Raw genomic sequence first — 17,719 nt, 5'->3', positions numbered from 1 at the left:
TCCTACCGCCACGACTGCTCTACCATAATGTACTCTTCCAACCTTCTAAAACTTCTGCTCTCTGCCTGGTGGAAACTCACCTGACTTTCCTCCTCCTCGTTTTCCCTGGCCAAGACAGGCCTGTCCTGACAGCACTGATTTAAGGAATCTTCCCGAACCTGCTCTGCTTACAACACTTATCAGTGCCCAGCACTATCTTGCTTATGGACATATTAGTTCTCTCTCCACTCATCCTCCGTGTAATGTAAGGAGAAGTACTTGTTTTTCTTTTTTTTCTTTCGCTATATCCACAACATGTATTTATAGAACAGGTTCTCAATATGTTTCTGTGATTGAAGAGGATCACGTCTTCTAAACCTGGCAACAATAGTAAACCCCATGAAACATAGTCAGACTCCCATGAAAATATGGAGACAAGTTCTGTACCTCTCTTGGGGCCAGCACTACGTGGTTAACAGGAGGTTGCATAGTTTCAGAGGCTGGCCATGATGGGTGGCATGTCTTGGATTCTGGCAGATCCATATTCAGAGACCCTGGAACCACCAGAGAACCTCTAGAGGCCCACCCAACCTCTAGCTGTTTCAGAGCTACATTCTCCCAGAGCAAAGGACAAACAAGGTGCAACTTACTGCTTCTAGTCTAGTTCAGAATGGAGACAGCATGCAGTCAAGTTGGAAACTGCACTGCAGATTTGCGTGTCTAAGTAAAACACAAATATTTCAGGAAAAAAAAATCTATCAATGCCTCAAATACAATATGGACTCATTTTTTACTTTGATCCCATATGTGCTCCAGAGGAGTGCAGACATTTTACCGCAGTGGAAGCCATTCCTTGTAACATGTGTGTTAAAATCACCTAAGATAACTTCTAAAGAGAAGTGGTTTAGAAGGCTGGAGAGATGGCCGATGGCCTAGTGGTTAAGAGCACTTACTGCTCTTGCTGAGGACCTGTGTTCAGTTCCCACATCTACATGGCAGTTCACAGCAATCTGTCACTACAGTTCCAAAGGATCTAACACCCTCTTTGGACACTGCATGCATGTGGCTCACTTACACACATGCAGGCAAAACATCCATACACATATTTTTAAAAAGGGAGGTAGGAAGTATGTTTTGAGTTTACAGTCACGTGACCCTGTTTTGTTTTGTTTTGTTTTGTTTTTGAGCCTAAAGAGGAGCAACACACCACAGTGGGTGAAACAAAGTAGTTTATTCCATGTCTAGGATGTGAATGAGAAACCTGGGTGCCATAATCCACTTCAAGAATTTTCCCTCAGTGACCTACGGTTGTCTACCAGGCCCCGCCTCTTCATGATGCACAGTTGGCTAGGGAGCAACCCTTCAGCACCTGAGCCTTTAGAGACACTGCAGAGCCAAAGATAACAAGTCAAGGTGGTTATTACTGAGTACAGTGTTTCCTCCTGCTACTCTGGCTTCATAATCCATTATAAACACCCCAGGGTTCGCCATGTCAACCCTAAGAAGACCCTTTCACAGCATCCCAAAAACAATCACTAAGTATCCTCACTCCTTACCTCATGTCCCATTACCTAGGATTTCTATAGAGCTAGGTAGAGTGTGAGAATTCTCCCAGCTGAATTGTTTCATTTTTGAACTTCTTAAATTGTGTAAGAACATCTCTTCCTACCATTGCACTGGAGCATCGGTATCTTTATGGTTACTATAACTTTGTACTGGTTGAAAAGCAGTCATGGGGTTCTCCCTTCTAATGACTCTCTCATGGTATTTGCTAAGCTATGAGTAGCCTGTGGTTTTTAAGAAACCTTTTCTGATTGGGTGTATGTTCTATGGCACTGAATCACTGGTTTTAGATGGTTTGTCTTCCCTTAAAGCTGTTTCATGCTTTGGGGTTTTTGTGCCAGTGTTTGCTTTCTGGTGTTTTGTTTTGTTTTTAACATGCTGAGGATTAAACTGAGGATCTTTTTTTTCCCCCAGGCTTAACTGTATCCAGCTTTATAAAAGATACTTTTCATAAACAATCATGGTATTTCAGACAAAATCAGAAAGCCAATGAAATCTTCATTCGGTGCTTTGAAAGGCGGGAAGTAGCTTAGGGTGAGGGTTGACATTTCACACTAAGGATGTTGTTTAACAACTTTTCACAGGCCGACCCTGACTTTCAGGAAATGAAATGAAAATGGCAGAATTGTGAATCTAAAGATCCACAACTTTTTATAAAAGGAAGCCCACTCTTCTGAGGGCATTCAGTGATGTCACTGCAAAGTCTGGATGGCCCAATAGACTGGAAAACCAATTTTGGGTTTCCAACAGGTCTCTGGTTTTCAGGGAGTTAAGTCAATGTTGATAGTACAGGATACAAAAATTGAATTTAGAATTTTCTCCTACCACAAGTCATTTTGTGCCATGGTGACCACAAATGTCAATACTAGAATGTCTCTCCTGGGAACCAACAGGAGCCTTTCAAAATAATCAGAGAAAAATGTTTCCCGTCATCAGTCCAGCTTGGGAGACATTTTGTTAGTGACACGTGTTCTCTCCCTTTCAAGGAAGTGTTCTGTGTGCTAACATCCTAGCTTTAAAAAATAAAATAAAACAAAAATTCTGCATTTTTGTAAAACTTGATAAAAAATAGTATTTCCAACTGTACTGTCACCAGAGTACACCGTTATAAAAAATGCACACACATCACTTAGCATCTCCAACACCTTCAGTTTTCTGTTCCTGGCCTGTTTTGGGGTCTCCATTTTCAGCAGGAATATTTTCATCCTTACCGGTATCATCGGCTTTCCCCTTCTTTCCCTTGCGTACCTTCTCTTCCTTTGCAGGGGCCATTTCAGGCTTATGCTCTGGCTTTGCAGGAACAGGTTTAGCAGACAACCTGGCAGATCTTTGAGACTGGTCCTTCACCTTGCTTTTATCTCCTTTAGCATCACCTTCAGCCTTTCTTTCGAGCACGGCAGTGGTGGAGTACATCAGTGCTGGATGTGGGGATACAGTGGGGTGTGGGTTTGGTCCTTCTGGGGGTCGCTGTCGCTGCTTCTTCATACTGCTCCTAAATTCAGGATCTTATACCTGCTAGGTGAGCCCTCAGGCCCTCAGTCACACCCCAGCCTTTATTTACACCCTTGTCTCATCTTTATCCGTGCACATATGTTCCGTTCTTAGCTATAAAAATAGGTAGACATTCATATTATTCACTTGGAGCCAAACTGAGAAATTTGAAGTGCTTTTGGATAAAGACATATATTTATGATATCAAGTACAACTTTACCAAGCAGCCTTTCCCAGTTCTCTCCATGGCTAGAGCTCACTATTTCGGAATTGCTCTATCAGTGGGAAACTGTTAGGGATGTCCATTACTGTATTATTTTGTGACTGCTTTAAGTCTTCCAATTATACCAAACCTCCCTGAGGACAGAACCGTCTCTGACTCATCTTAGCATTTCCCCACAGTGCTTAATAAAATGACCCTGCTGATAGACTATTTAGCAGATTTGAAATGTGGCTGTGCAAATCCACTTAAAATCTTACTCTAGCACACACTCACTATTCAGGGGTATGTGTACACACACACACACACACACACCTCTTGTCCATTTGGAACAAGAGAACGTAACATACAGGAGGATATTCTGCCTTCTGCCTCGTGAGCAATTCTCAAGGCAGGAATGAGTTAAGTCAGTTATTCCCAACAGGTGGCTATCGAATGTACATAAGAAGCAAATTATGTTTGTCAAAAGAGCTGGAGGCGGAAGTGGGGGTGAGGTGAGAAGGAGGGACAGGGATGGAGAGGAAAGGAGGGAGGGGAAGCTTCGATGGAGATGTAAAGGAAACAAATGACTTAATCCATTAAGAAAATGCTCATTTAAAAAATTTCGGAGGCAATGCAACTGGCATGCAGAGCAAAGGGTCCAAGAAGGCGAAGAATATTGAAATGCGAGCAGTCTTAGGTAAGATCGTCCTGCTGGAAACCGTGTCCTTGGTGAGGACGCCACAAGACTGCTTGCCTGGCTTGTTCTTGACGGACAACCTCGTGATGGTCACTTACTCTGCACCAGGCATTGACTATAAGATCTTCCTACAGGTGATGCTCCAAGTTTAGCCTATTGTAAGCACCAGGAAGGTGGATTATGTAGATCTCAGGTCCCCATCCCTGTGATCAGTGGCTGTTCGGTGATGCTGAGACCTCTTTCTATTTCGCTTACTAAGGTGCTGCTGCTCCTGGGTGGGTCCACCTTTTCAGGGCCACCAATGCGTCAACTAACTTACGGCTGACACCGTCTCTCCTCTACATTAACCCTATTTTTCAGATGAGAAAGTCAAACTGGACAGGGACAGTCATTTTTCCATCTGGTCTATTTTCCTAATGATTTTTTTCTAAATAATTAGTATTTGGAGCCGGATGTCAGAAATACTATGTATCAGAAGTCAGGAAATCATTCCTATGCTTGGGCAGTATTCATTACAGGTTAAGGTGATGTTTCTTGTAGGTCTGTTTTAGTTAGGGTTGCTGTTGCTGTGGTTAAATACCATGACCAAAAGCAATTTGAGGAGGAAGGGCTTGATTACATCTTACAAATTGTAGTCCATTATCCACGGAAGTTAAGGCAGGAACTGATGCAGAGGTGATAAAGGAGTACTGCTTGCTAGCTTGTTCTCCATGGCTTGCTCAGCCTGCTTTTATATATGCCACAGGACCAATTGCCAAGGTTGGTACCACCCACAATGGCTGGGCTCTCCCACATCAACCACTAATTAAGAAAATGCCCCATAGGCTCCTCTTCCTAGATGACTCTAAACTGTGTCAAGTTGACATAAAAACTAGCTGGTACTGGGTCACTGTGTCATAGCTATATGAGCTTGAGAAATTATTTATATTCTCTGAGTCTTTGCTTCTTTAACCTGAAATAACGGTTATAACAGTCTTCCCCATAGGAATATTGTACAGATAGGATGCGATAATGTGTGAAAGCCTTTAGAACATCCTATGGACAGAATGGAGTTACTCAAGAGTTCTCACATTTCAGAAAAACAGCCGGGGAAATGGTAGAGATGCCGTAGAAGAGAGGAACAGGAGAATGACCGTGAGAGTGGGGACAGAGATGCTGAGATCGCAGGAAACTCTTCCTGAAGTGATTCCTGAGCTGAGAGTGAAGGACACGGAAGAAGCCAGGGAAAGCTAGAAAGTGAGCGCCCCAGATAGAGGAAAGGGTGGTTGCAGAGGCATGCACACCCTCAGCATAGCGGGTGGGAGGAGATGGAAGCCGGAGGAGAAGGAAGACCCTTCTGCTGGTGGCGGTGCTGTAGCTGACCTTTTAAGGCACAGTGAAGAAGAGCGTGTACTGTATTCCAAGGAAAGCCCATCAGGGGGCTTTGAGGCGAGGGGGTGACTTGATTGGATTTTGCTTTGTTTTTGCTTACTATTGCTCTGATAAAATTCCGTAACCAAAAGCAACGTGCAGAAAAAAACCAAAAAGTTAGTTTCGCTTTACAGCTTATCGTCAGAGCAGGACCTCATGGCAGGAACTAAAGCAGAGGCCGTGGAGGGACAATGCTTACTGCCTCACTCTCCCTGGTTTGCTCACCCTGCTTTCTTTCATAACCCAGGACCCTCTCTGTGGGAGCAGCACTATCCTCCACCCCTGCCAGTGGGGCTGGACCCTTCCACATTAGTCATTACTTAAAAATTGTGCTACAGACTTGCCTCCAGGTAACCTATTAGAGGTTTTTCTCAAATGAAATTTCTCTTCCTAGACAATTCTAGCTTGTGTGAAGTTGACAAGAGAATAAACCAGGGCGGGTTTGTATCTTAGCATGTCAGTGTTCACACCATAGAAAGAGTGGATTCTGTCGTGCAAGGGTGTCAACACAGCCGTAGTCGTGTGAGGGACACAGTCTGGGATGTGAATTAAGAGGAGTGGGAAGGTTCGGAGCTGATGGATGCAATTGTAGAGGGGACGGATGCTGGGCTTGGCAAGAGGGCAGTGGCTGACCAATATGCTGAAGCAGGGCTATCAGAGGTAGAGACACTTCACACATTTGGAATCAAAAGCTCTCTTTGGATATGTGAAGTTGACTACGGTGGGCTGCAAAGAAAGTCTGGGGAGTTACAGATCTTTTCCCTTTCTTTATGTGGTTTGGGTTTCGTAAGCACATGCACAAGCTTAACGTCATTATCCTGCATAGTTTATGTGCACCAAGTCAACGGTCCCCCAATAAGCTATATTGTGAAAACATTATAAAGAACAGCAGCAAAAACTAAGAGGCACGAGTGTCGCTAAATCTCACTGCCAAGTTGTAAAGTCAAGTTGGCTGCTGGAGAGAGATGAGTCTGGAATTTGCATGGAAATATCTCATGAGATTTTCTGTCACAACTCCAGAAACTCACAGACTTTTTGTTGTTTTTTAAGACCAGTATCTCGTCCATTGGAGCAAGATACTGTCCACTGTGATCCTGTCCAATGTGACCAGGTAGCTGGTATTAAAGATTCAGGGACATGCTATAATGCTTGGCTAATCTTGCCCTTTCTTTGTTTTTCATTTGGAGTGACAGATAATAGCTTACACAGACATAGGGTACTAAGTGGTGTTTCGATGCACGTGCATGTACATTGGTCAAACCACAGCAAGCGGCTAACATATCCCTCGCCACCTCTTGTTTATTCATGGTGAGAACATTCAGAATCTTCTCCCTCAGCTATTTTGCAAGATAAAATTTCAGACGATAGCAGTACCAGGGATCAGCTTGGCCAAATGGGTGAGGAATTAGAAGCTAAAACAGCTGAATTCTCATTCCTGTCAGATGCCACATAGGTATCGAAATTTAAATATGCTATGGGATCAGTGTGGCCATATTTTGGGTCAGTAAAATAAGGAAGATCATAGCTTGAGAGATGGCTCAGTGATAAGAGCAGTTTCTTGAGGACCAGAGTTCAGTTCCCAGCACTGATGGTGGGCAGCTGACAACCACCTCTAACTCTAGCTCCACAGGATCCAGAGCCTTCTTCATTGCATCTCTATGTCGCATACACATACAGATACACATAAACACATAGATACACATATACAGACATACATACACATAAACACACAGATACACACATACAAACATACATGCACATAGACATACAGACACAGACTTTATAGACACACACATAAACACACAGATACATACATATAGACATATATACAATTGACACAAAGACACAGCAACACACAGAAATATACTACATACACAGACACACACATACAGATACACACACACACATAGACACATATATGCAGACATGCATATACACACACAGACATACACACATCATTAAAAACAAAGCTTAAAAATTACAGCCATATTGACTGTTGAGATTATAGCATGTGAACTTGTACACGGTCTGGAAGAGTTACACATGATCTACAAAATGTGACGTATGATTCTGTGAGAATGCTTCAGGGTGTGGTGGTTTGAAGAAAACCTTTGGTGAGAAGAGACTGCAAGAAAGAAATATGAGCAGCATTCACAGGATGACGAGAAAAGAGAATGAAATCTAACATTTGCTTCCCGGCCAGCACCCAACACTCCGTCTCCTCTGCGAGCTTGAGGAAGACAGAACTTAGAGGCCCCACGTGCATTGAAGTGTTTCCAAAATCGCCGTCTACCAAGCACACACAATCCAGAAGCCTGTAAAGTATCACTAAATCATTATTATGAGGGTACTGGGATGGGGGTGGGCTCATTGAGATTCTAAATGTTCCATGCGTGTACTTTCTCTCCTTATGAGCCTCTCTGTGGGATTATGGCCTTGTTTAGATGCATTTAAAAATTAAAAATAAAATAAAATAAAAACATTATAATGCTGGGTTTTGGAGTTACACACCAGCAACCAGTCATTTAAAGACTCATTAATCACTGGCCTAAATCCCAGAATGCCCAGCTACCCAAATTAATGCCTGGCCTCTTGCCTGAGTCATGAAGAAGAATGTCAAGCCAGCCATACTGGCCTTTGCATAATAGAGAGGAGAATGTTATTTAAATCTGAATATATACATGTAAACTCAACTGAATCCAAGAAGGAATTACATGTCACAAAGAAAATCTCACATGAAAAGAGGAGTGGACCTAATGCATTGCTTAGTAAACAGTACCCCAAGATTTTTAAGCAGTAAAGATCAAATTATAGTCTCGTCAACTTACAGGTGTCCCCACCCCCGGTGTTATCTCACTTCCTTTAAGACCGTTTGAATACTAAATGGCAAACTGGTTTTGTTGACAAACAGGTAGGAGACAAAACATTACCACTGTTGAGTAACTGATTTAAAGAAATAGAAAGGGTAACTGAATGCAAACAATTTTCGAGTAACACACAAACTATACAGTCTGCTGATAGAGGGCTGATGCTATTCTAAACAGCTCATCTGCTTGGTTCTTGCCTTTACCTGTTACTTACTTACTTACTTACTTATTATGTACACAGGTGCATTTGTGGGATATTTAGACCTGGTGATCTAAATCAGGTCCTCGGGCTTGCAAGGCATGCACTTGATGACTGAGCTTTCTTCGTAGCCCCTTCTATGTACATATGCACGGGGAGTGCTCAGCAAGTTGATGGGACTTTAGTAATGACCACCGTGGTAGTCCAGGGATCAGCTGCTTAAAAGCAGGAATATATGAAACAGCTAAAAAAGCCTTTGAACAAATATTGGGAGTTCTCTGAGGCTAAAATAGAACCAATTCCTTGATGGTTTGAGCCTCGTAAGCGCCCTAATTAAGGAGTTTCCCTGAATAATTAAGCAGTTTGAAAATCTCACGTTGATTTTATAAGAATACTATTCCTATGGGTGTCATAAACGGTCATTTACAGAGAGATAATATTTTGTAACGGCAATAGTCTTGTCAGGCTGGCATACCGCTTTGTGACTTTGTAAAGCAGAGCCATGAATTTATCCTGCAGATTGTTTAATTATTAATTTTTCTAGCACAGTTTAAGCAAAGAGAATAATGGAAAGTCCGGATTATAGGAAATTTGTAGCTCCTGTCAAATGTTGGGCTGAGGCACAGCTGGGATCTACGTTATGGTTTAATAGTTTAATTTTCATATCTAGAACCATCTAGATTAGCTTTTAGGTGGTACTGTGGAGATGTTCTCCTTTATCCTTAGAAGATTTACAAATGTGTGTATAACTGTTTTTAGACAAAATATTAGTATGTAGCCCCAGCTTGGCTAAAACTCACATAGACCAGGCTGGCCTTTAATTCACAGAGATTTGACTGCCTCTGCCACCTGACTTCTGGGATTAAAGACACACCATCACGCCGGACCTTACAGCTAATTATCATTACTTTAAGTTCCAATTTACTTGGATTTTATTAGATAAAAACATTTCCTTGCTGAGAGCACACAAAGGAAGGTAAATGTGAACAGGTACATTTATAGCCCCATGCCTGCTTGCTTCCACTCAACAGGTTATCGGGTACTTTCATATCCAATATCCTAATCTATTGATACCGTAATAGATAATACCCTAAGCCAATAGTCAATTAGTCGTGGTTCTCTAACGGAGCAGAACTGATCAAGTGAATATATTTATCTGTGTGTTTGTGTGATTTGATTAGACTGGCTTACAGGATGCAGCCCAACAGTGGGTGTCTCACACTGAGACCTTTGAGAATCTGATAGCTGCTCAGACCCCAAGGCTAGACATCTCATCACTTCCAGTCTGTGTTAAAAGCCCAAAGAAGTTGGCTCTAACATTGGCAAAGGAATGCAGCAGCAGGGTAGACGTACTTGCCAGTGAGAGTGAGGACAAGCAGGCAAAAAAGCAAAGTTTTCTGTTATATCTTTTTAATTGGGCTTTCACCCGAAGAGAGGATCTTTCTATTTCAAATAATCAAAACGAGAAAAATCTCTCACAGGAGTGAGTGTCCAGTGGCTGTGTTTTGGCTCACTCCAGAGCTGATCAAGTAAAAAACCAATATTTGCTGTCACAAGTAGGAATCGCAATATAGAAAGGTATGATGAAGAGAACATATTGTCAGGAAAAACAAAACAAAACAAAAACCCTCAATGTATGTGTCATTTGCTGTCACTGGCTAGGATAAATACCTGGAAGAGTAACATGCCGACAACATCTAAGCCACAGAACAAACTGGGGTGGAGGTTTCTCTTCCTTTTGCTTTTTTCACTCCCTCCATTTGTTCCCATTCTTTCTTGGCAACTCCGACTCTTCAGAACCAGGGGCTGAAGCCAGGGCAGCCTTACCACTTTCCAGGCATTACCTGGATGTTTTTCTGTGTTGGAACTGTTTTACCAAATATGCTCTGTATTCATTCAAAAGGAAGGAGGAATGAAGAAATAAAAGAGGGAAGAAAGGCAGAGAGGGGAAGGAAGGGACATGGAAAGAAAGGACCACAGTACTCATAGTCCTACCATTCACTTTAATAATCACACCACACCACCCTTGGAAACATTAATTTAATTTTTTTTAAAAAAGAGAAAAATAATAGGATGAATTTTCCAGAGTTACACTTATTTAGAGGAATCATACGTGTTCACAGTGGTACAGAGGGGGCCACATAGTTATTTAGAATTATAACCCAGTCTAGGACTTGGGTTTTTGTCTCCATTTCCAAGAATCTTTCTCTTGCATAATTGTGCAATTATATCCTTATGAAGGATTAAAGGACTATATTATAAAGTATGTAGGAAGGATATTTGCCAGACAATTTGAATGCTTTGCATTCAGCTCTGTCACTCAAGTGTATCTGTGTTCCCGTATAAATCAGGGCCCCATATTTTTGAGATACTGGGATGTACTGAACAATTTTAAATGATCTCCACGAAGCAAAAGGCATTTGGACCATATTTTTAGTCCAACAGTTTTGCATTGGAATATTTTGTGCCAGTTAGATAATGTCCTGAAAGGCAAAGGGTAGAACATGTGCGTCCCCCCACTGAGGAGATAGCTTGTTCTAGAGAAGGCTAAAAGAAAAAAAGGAAGAAAGGAAAGAGAAAAAAAGAAAAACAAACGCTGGAAAGCCATGCTCAGAGCTCTGGATACTAATGCAATCAATTCAGAGTTCACCCCGTGTTGCTGCAGAAGGCTGAGAGTAAAGCCTAGCAAAGCCACCATCCATTCAATAAGATGTCCCACTGAGGGGGAAATTAAATGTCTCCTGTCACACACCTCCTGGGTTGGCTCTGATTTACCTATTAAATATAAAACTCTCCCTCTCCGAGTCATAGTTTTAAAAGTAATAAACTGTTGGCAAGGAAAAAAGGTGAGATTTTTTTTCTGCCTACAATCGTTTCCTTCCTTTTCCTTATGATGAGTGAAGGGCTCTGCTGATGTCTGGCCCCACTGAAGATGTGGCAATGGTAGGGCATTGGTATGTCTCTGCTGATTTCTTTAAACAAACAAACAAACAAACAAAAAAAACAGTCTTTTATTTTTCTTTCTCCTCCAGCCACCCAAATTCTCTCCACTCTGTCATTCAGGGATGAGAAAAGCGATTTGCAAGTCCAGTGAACATACAACTAGCATCGAAGAATTCTGAGTTTCTTGAAAGATAATCTTTACATTGATCATCATCTGTATATTTTCTCAACAGTACTTGATATAACACTACCAACTATAATGATATCGGAATGATAACATTTAGCTCTAGAATATTTTTATTGTTGACTGCAGCTCTGGGCCCTCTATCGGAATTTATTTTATATAAAATAATTCAGAAGCTCTAAATAAAATGAGCTTCAGGGTGGGTGTTTCCCTCAATGAATACTAGAAATTAGACAGTGGGTGTAAGGATATGACTTACCATACTCCCACACAGGAAAGTCCGTGGGCAATTTCTATCAGCTTCTTGGTGATCAGGGTTGTGTCCCAATCAATGGAAAGCAGGGGTTTGTGTAATTGGTACAGAGGGGGAATTGAACTTTTTCTCTTCCTGCTGTGAGCTGTCTGTCATGATTCTACAGTGCAATGAGGTCACCCTAAGACTCCTCCACATCAACTGCAGCCAGTCACATCAATCAGCACCCACGGTGCTGTTGAATTTGGAGAAAGAGTTCTTAATCTGCATCCCTGGCAGGCCAGCTTCCTTTCTGGGACTTATCATTCTCTTCTGTAAAATGGTGTCTTGCTTTGACCAGGAAACATTCCATGAATTCTGAACTTCCTACATAGTCTCCTCTTTTTATTAAAAAAATATCATCCTGTTATTGTAAAATATCTACAAAACATGGAAAATGAAAAGAGAAAAGTATGAAACCTATTAACACTCAAAGTAATATTCTTTTAGGCTTTTTCTTCTGTTTTGTGCACAAACAATATGGCTATATACATATTCATATATACACGTGTGTTTACCTACATGTTTGAAAGAAGCATGTGCTTCAAAAATGTAATATCTATTTTATGTAATAAATCATACCCATGCTTCTATATTAGAAAGTATAAGTCTACATAATTCTAAACTGCTACAGTAAATTCCCTTGTCTTATACAATGTATTTAGCCAGTCCTTTATTGGTAGACATTTTCTAATATTTGACTGAAAGGCATTCATAAACAGACAGTTTTTCTTATCTAAGAAGATACTTAATCATAAGTAAAACTTTTACCCATGGGTAAAGTCACTATGTTGAGGAAGACAAACACTTTCAGGTATTTTATATTTCTGTTACTCACAGGTTCTGGGAACAATGTTAGGGGCAGGGAGTAGTTCATTTCCCCTGATCTCTCAAGATTCACGAACATGACCTAGGTACTGTGGGAAATTAATTTAAATAATGTTTGAGCTGGGTATTTTTAAATGCAACACTTGCTTTCGGTGTTAACCCAGCTTTGGGGATTTTTGTCAACAATCCCTACTCCTTGTGTTTCAGAAACTGTCAGATTCCATTATAATAACCAGTCTTGGCAGTATCACTACTCTGATCCTTTTAGTGATGATGCACAGACAGGCAATGTCCTCTGAATCTCCTAAATCCCCAGTGTTTACCCAGCACAAGCAGATCTACTATAAATTCTATTAGCTGAATTAGCCCTGTGAAAACTTACCAACACCATTCAGCTTTGAGCCCATCCTTCATTTCTTTTTCCTTATTGCTTTAGCTTTGGATTTGAAAAAAGAAATTAGTTAATGATAAGTACCATGAAGGGATCAGAGCCTGGCAGGAGAAGAGAAGTTGCCAGAATTGGGTGTCTTGTAAGAAGTATGGTTAGGATAGGGAAGGCTTCTTAGAAGAGATAGTATTGAAGCAGAGACGGGGTTAAAGGAGAAAACCAAGCCATGGGGATATCAGGCAAGCAAAGAGCATATCTGGACAGTGAGATGGGCTAATGGAAACCTCCTAATTAGAGGCATTTCTGGCATTTTAGGAAACAGCAGGAAGCCAGCAGGGCTGAAGCCGAAAAAGCAATAGAAGTAATAGCTCAATATGAGGTATTAAATACAGAGGTACAGAGGAAAGATGCCCACAAACAGATTCAGTGTGCACATTTCAGGGGAAGCTTAAAATGTGCTGTAGTAAATCTGAGTGGCATATGTACCTAGATGTTCCCCTCTAGGGATTGTTGTAGGGTGTGCTTGAAAAATGAGTCAAATATGGCCATATATCCATATGTGTGATGTGTATAAATATAAGGAGTTGGTGTTTGCTTCTGTTCAGGTCCTGGTAGAAGCAGGCACCAGGACATGAATACTTACTTCTCTGTCACTATGACAAAACACCATGATCAAAGCAAATTAAGGAAGAAACAGTTTATTTTGGCTTACAGTTCCAAGGCTCAGGTTTATCAGGAGATATGGCAGCAAACATAGGAATGGTGGCAGGATCAAGAACCTGAGAGATCACATCTTTAAACTACAAGCAAGAAACAAAAGGATTGGACTTGAAGTGAGGCAATGCTATGCAGTCATACTTTCTCCAGCAAGGCTGTACCTTCTAAAGCTTCCCAAATGATACCACCAACTGGAGAACCAGTGTTCAAATACCCGAGCATATAGAGGACATTTATCATTTAAACCACCACAGACACATAAGAGATTCAGTGAGGGAGATGCCTAGGTTGGATAAAAGAAGACAGTAGCAGAAGCAGACAAACGGAACTTCAGAGTGAGTCACTAAAAAAGAGAAAGGAGAAGAATATTGAGTAGGAAAAGCCACTAGCTATAGCAAGGCTGTAAGCAGGTCTCAGCCAGATGATGAGTCCCAACTGAGGCAAAAGGTATCTGTTGGAATATCAGGCTCAACTCCAGATCCTAGGCTGTGCTCTGAGTACTCCCTGAAAAATGTCATGATGTATCTGAAGGCTGAGAAAAGCAGTCTGAACAGTGTGTCCCATGGTCACTGAGTGTTCTGTGTCACCAAACACGAGCTTGTGGCCTTGACAAGACTATCAGCGGAATTGGCTCTGCTTAAAATGGAAACCAGTAAAGTTTTCTATTTGGTTTGAGATATTTTTTTAATTAAATGCTTCATGCTGTGAAGAGATTGAATATGATTGATTTCACATCATCACTTCAGCAGTGGATTGATAGGTCAATGGATGGATGGATGGATGGGTGGGTGGGTGGATGGATGGATGGATGGATGGGTGGATGGATGGATGGATGGATGGATGGATGGATGGATGGATGGGTGGATGAATGGGTGGGTGGATGGATGGATTAATGATGCTAAGGTAAGGAAAGTCTTTTGTGTTCCATGTAGATGATACATACAGACCAGCCAGACTATAAGCATCAGACTATAAGAATCATCCTAAGGAGGGGACAAAAATTAGTAATTTCAAGGAGGATGAAGAAGATTGGAGCAGTCCAAATGTCCTTCTGCCAGCACCCTACTTTCTCACACACATCAAAGCCAGCCTCGGGGGCAGAGGGCATTTCTCCTTCTAGGTCATCCTAACTGGTTCTAAGAGAGTCTAATGTGGTTGATCTAGGAGTTCTCTAACAAAGTTGAGCCTAACCACCCGTGCCTGACGTGGGTGATCTATTATAAAATGGGTTACTATTATGAAATGAAGAGAGCCTGGCTGGGCACGGTGACATGCTCCTGGCATTTCAGCATCCAGGAGACCACGGCAGCATATTCTGAGGGCAGCTGAGTTATTCAAGGCTGAGACCTTGCTCATCTTAAAGTTTTAAGATGGGGACCAAACTTATAAGTTATTAGGCAGAGTGGCAGGTTTCAATCATTGTAGCTAATGATTTTTACTGTTCAGACCTAGCAAGAACATTTACAGCTCTGCTCTTCAGACCTGATTATTTTGTGGTTAATTTTCATTTCTTAGATTTCAGCCTAAGTATGTTAGGTCATCAGTCTTCAGGACAGAAAAGAAAGGGAAATGGGTGCAGAGTAAGCACCAGACAGCCTGGACTTGAGTTCTGCTGTCATTATCTACCAACTGTCTTCCTGCCAGTAAACTCACCCTGCTCTGTAGTCAGTGCAAATGGGTTAATCTGGTATGGTCCTGCTGTTGTGGAAAGTGTTAAAAAGACAAACCATGAAGAGAACCTTGAAACTGGCTCTCTTTTGCAATTTATAAAGCTTACAGTTTTGTAGAAGTTGCATAAACTTTAGATTTAAAAATGCACATTTTACCTTCATAAACTGTCTCCCCCATTTCTCTGAGGAACTTCTTTGTTATGGTCCTTCAGAACAGTTAGTTAGTTAGTTAGCTAGTTAGTTTTCCTTTTTTCAGAACATTTTAATATAATTTTTATTTATTACAATTTATTCACTTTGTATCCCAGCTGTAGCCACACCTTCGTTCCCTCCCAATCCCGCCCTCTTTCCCTCCCTCATTTCCTCCCATGCCCCTTCTCCAGTCCACTGATAGTGGAGGTCCTCCTCCCCTGCCATCTGACCCTAGGCTATCATGTCTCATCAGGACTGGCTGCGTTGTCTTCCCCTATGGCCTGGTCAGGCTGCTCCCTAGGTGATCAAAGAGCCAGCCACTGAGTTCATGTCAGAGACAGCCTCTGCTCCCATTACTAGGGAAGCCACTTGGAGACTGAGCTGTCATAGGCTATCTCTGTGCAGGGGTTCTAGGTTATTGTCATGCATGGTCCTTGGTTGGAGTATCAGTCTCAAAAAAGATCCCTAGGCCCAGATTGTTTTGTTCTGTCATTCTCCTTGTGGAGTTCCAGACCCTTCCAGGTCTTTCTGTTTTTCCTTCTTTCATAAGATTCCCTGTACTTTGCCCAAAATTTGGATATGAGTCTCAGCATCCACTTAAATATTCTTCTGGGTAGAGTCTTTCAGAGGCCCTCTGTGGTAGGCTCCTGTCTTGTTCCTTATTTTCACCTTCTTCCAATGTTTATCACATTTGCCTTTCTAAATGAAGATTGAGCATCTTACCCAGGGTCTTCCTTCTTGCTTAGCTTCTTTATATGAACAGATTTTAGTATGATTATCCTATAGTATATGTCTAATATCCACTTATAAGTGAGTATATACCATGTGTGTCTTTCTGCTTCTGGGATAACTCACTCAGGATGATCTTTTCTAGTTTCCACCATTTGTCTGCAAATTTCCTAATTTCCTTGTTTTTAATTGCTGAGTAGTATTCCACTGTGTAAATATACCACAATTTCTGTATCCATTCCTCAACTGAGGTACTTCTGGGTTGTTTCCAGATTCTAGCTATTATGAATAAAGCCACTGCGAACATGGTTGAGCAAATGCCCTTGTTGTGTACTTGAGCATCTTTTGCATGTATGCCTAAGAGTGGTACAGCTGGATCTTGCACTTTCTTGGACAATTAGGAATAGTGCTACCTCAAGATCCTTCAGAACATTTTATCAGCAGTATAGGAGCTGGTGGGAGAGCTTAGCTGATACAGTGCTTACCTAGTGGGGAATTCCCAGAACCTGCATTAAAAAGCCATCAGGTGTGCTTGTAATTCCTGCACTGGGGAGATGGAAATAGGTAGATTCCTCAGGGTGCTCACTGGTAATCCAGTCTAGTCTGCTGAGAGACTTCCATGTCAGAGAGAGTCGCTCTCAAAAAATAAGGTGGATGGCCCCTGAGGAAAGACACAGAGGCTGCCCTCTAGAGTCTACACAGATATTCACACACAAGAACACACACAGGCACACACAGGCATGTTCACGCGCATACAGAGTGAGATGGGGGAGGGAAGGAAGGCGGAAGAAAGGTATATGAATAAAAAGAGAGAGAGAGAGATAGAAACTTGGCCAAATAAACTTTGGTCATTAGCTTTCAGAGACTAGTCCTAAAACATCATAGTAGCAAAGCTAGTGAGGAGGAACACAAGATCCCACCAGGTCAGAATCTTGTTCTCTACATCCTCTAGCTAAGGGCCTTGCTGTCGCTGCCGAGAGGTGACATTCTACTCTCGTCTCTCCACATGGATGTGGGTGCTACTCATGCCTGAACATGGACTGGACAGTTTCTCCCACTTCTTTGAGGAACAAAATTAAACATGCATTTTCATTTTATTTTTGTGTCGTAGAGTTTACAGGTATCGTACCGGACTGGCCCATTTATATAAACTAACCCCATCTATTATCATTTGTGGAAATCAGAAGTTAACATTCACAATCTAGAGCAGCCTCCAATTAACCTGACTTGTTCTAGTTACCTCATCCCCGTTCTTTATGTAGCTCTGCCCAGACGTAGCCAGGCTAGGGTTTGGGTTTGTTTCATTTATTGGTTTGGGGGTTTTCTCTGTTTGTTTCCTTCTGGTTGTTACTGTTTGGTTGGCTTTGT

General features: G+C 41.7%; 1 protein-coding gene across 1 annotated transcript; it reads right to left on the bottom strand.

The window, feature by feature from the left end:
- Positions 1 to 2,667: 2,667 nt before the first annotated feature.
- Positions 2,668 to 3,027, bottom strand: LOC110545670 (non-histone chromosomal protein HMG-17-like). Its single transcript, XM_060383408.1, has one exon. The coding sequence runs from the start codon at positions 3,025 to 3,027 to the stop codon at positions 2,668 to 2,670; it is 360 nt and encodes a 119-aa protein (XP_060239391.1).
- Between the last annotated feature and the right edge of the window lie 14,692 nt (positions 3,028 to 17,719).

This window comes from Meriones unguiculatus, chromosome 5 (genome assembly GCF_030254825.1).
Source record: "Meriones unguiculatus strain TT.TT164.6M chromosome 5, Bangor_MerUng_6.1, whole genome shotgun sequence".
Classification (NCBI taxonomy): domain Eukaryota; kingdom Metazoa; phylum Chordata; class Mammalia; order Rodentia; family Muridae; genus Meriones; species Meriones unguiculatus.
Note: the sequence above shows the minus strand (reverse complement) of the source record. Positions and strands in the feature narration are given on the sequence as shown.

Excerpts from the sequence above, each read along its gene's own strand:
- LOC110545670 (XM_060383408.1), bottom strand. The coding sequence starts at position 3,027 with ATGAAGAAGCAGCGACAGCGACCCCCAGAAGGACCAAACCCACACCCC.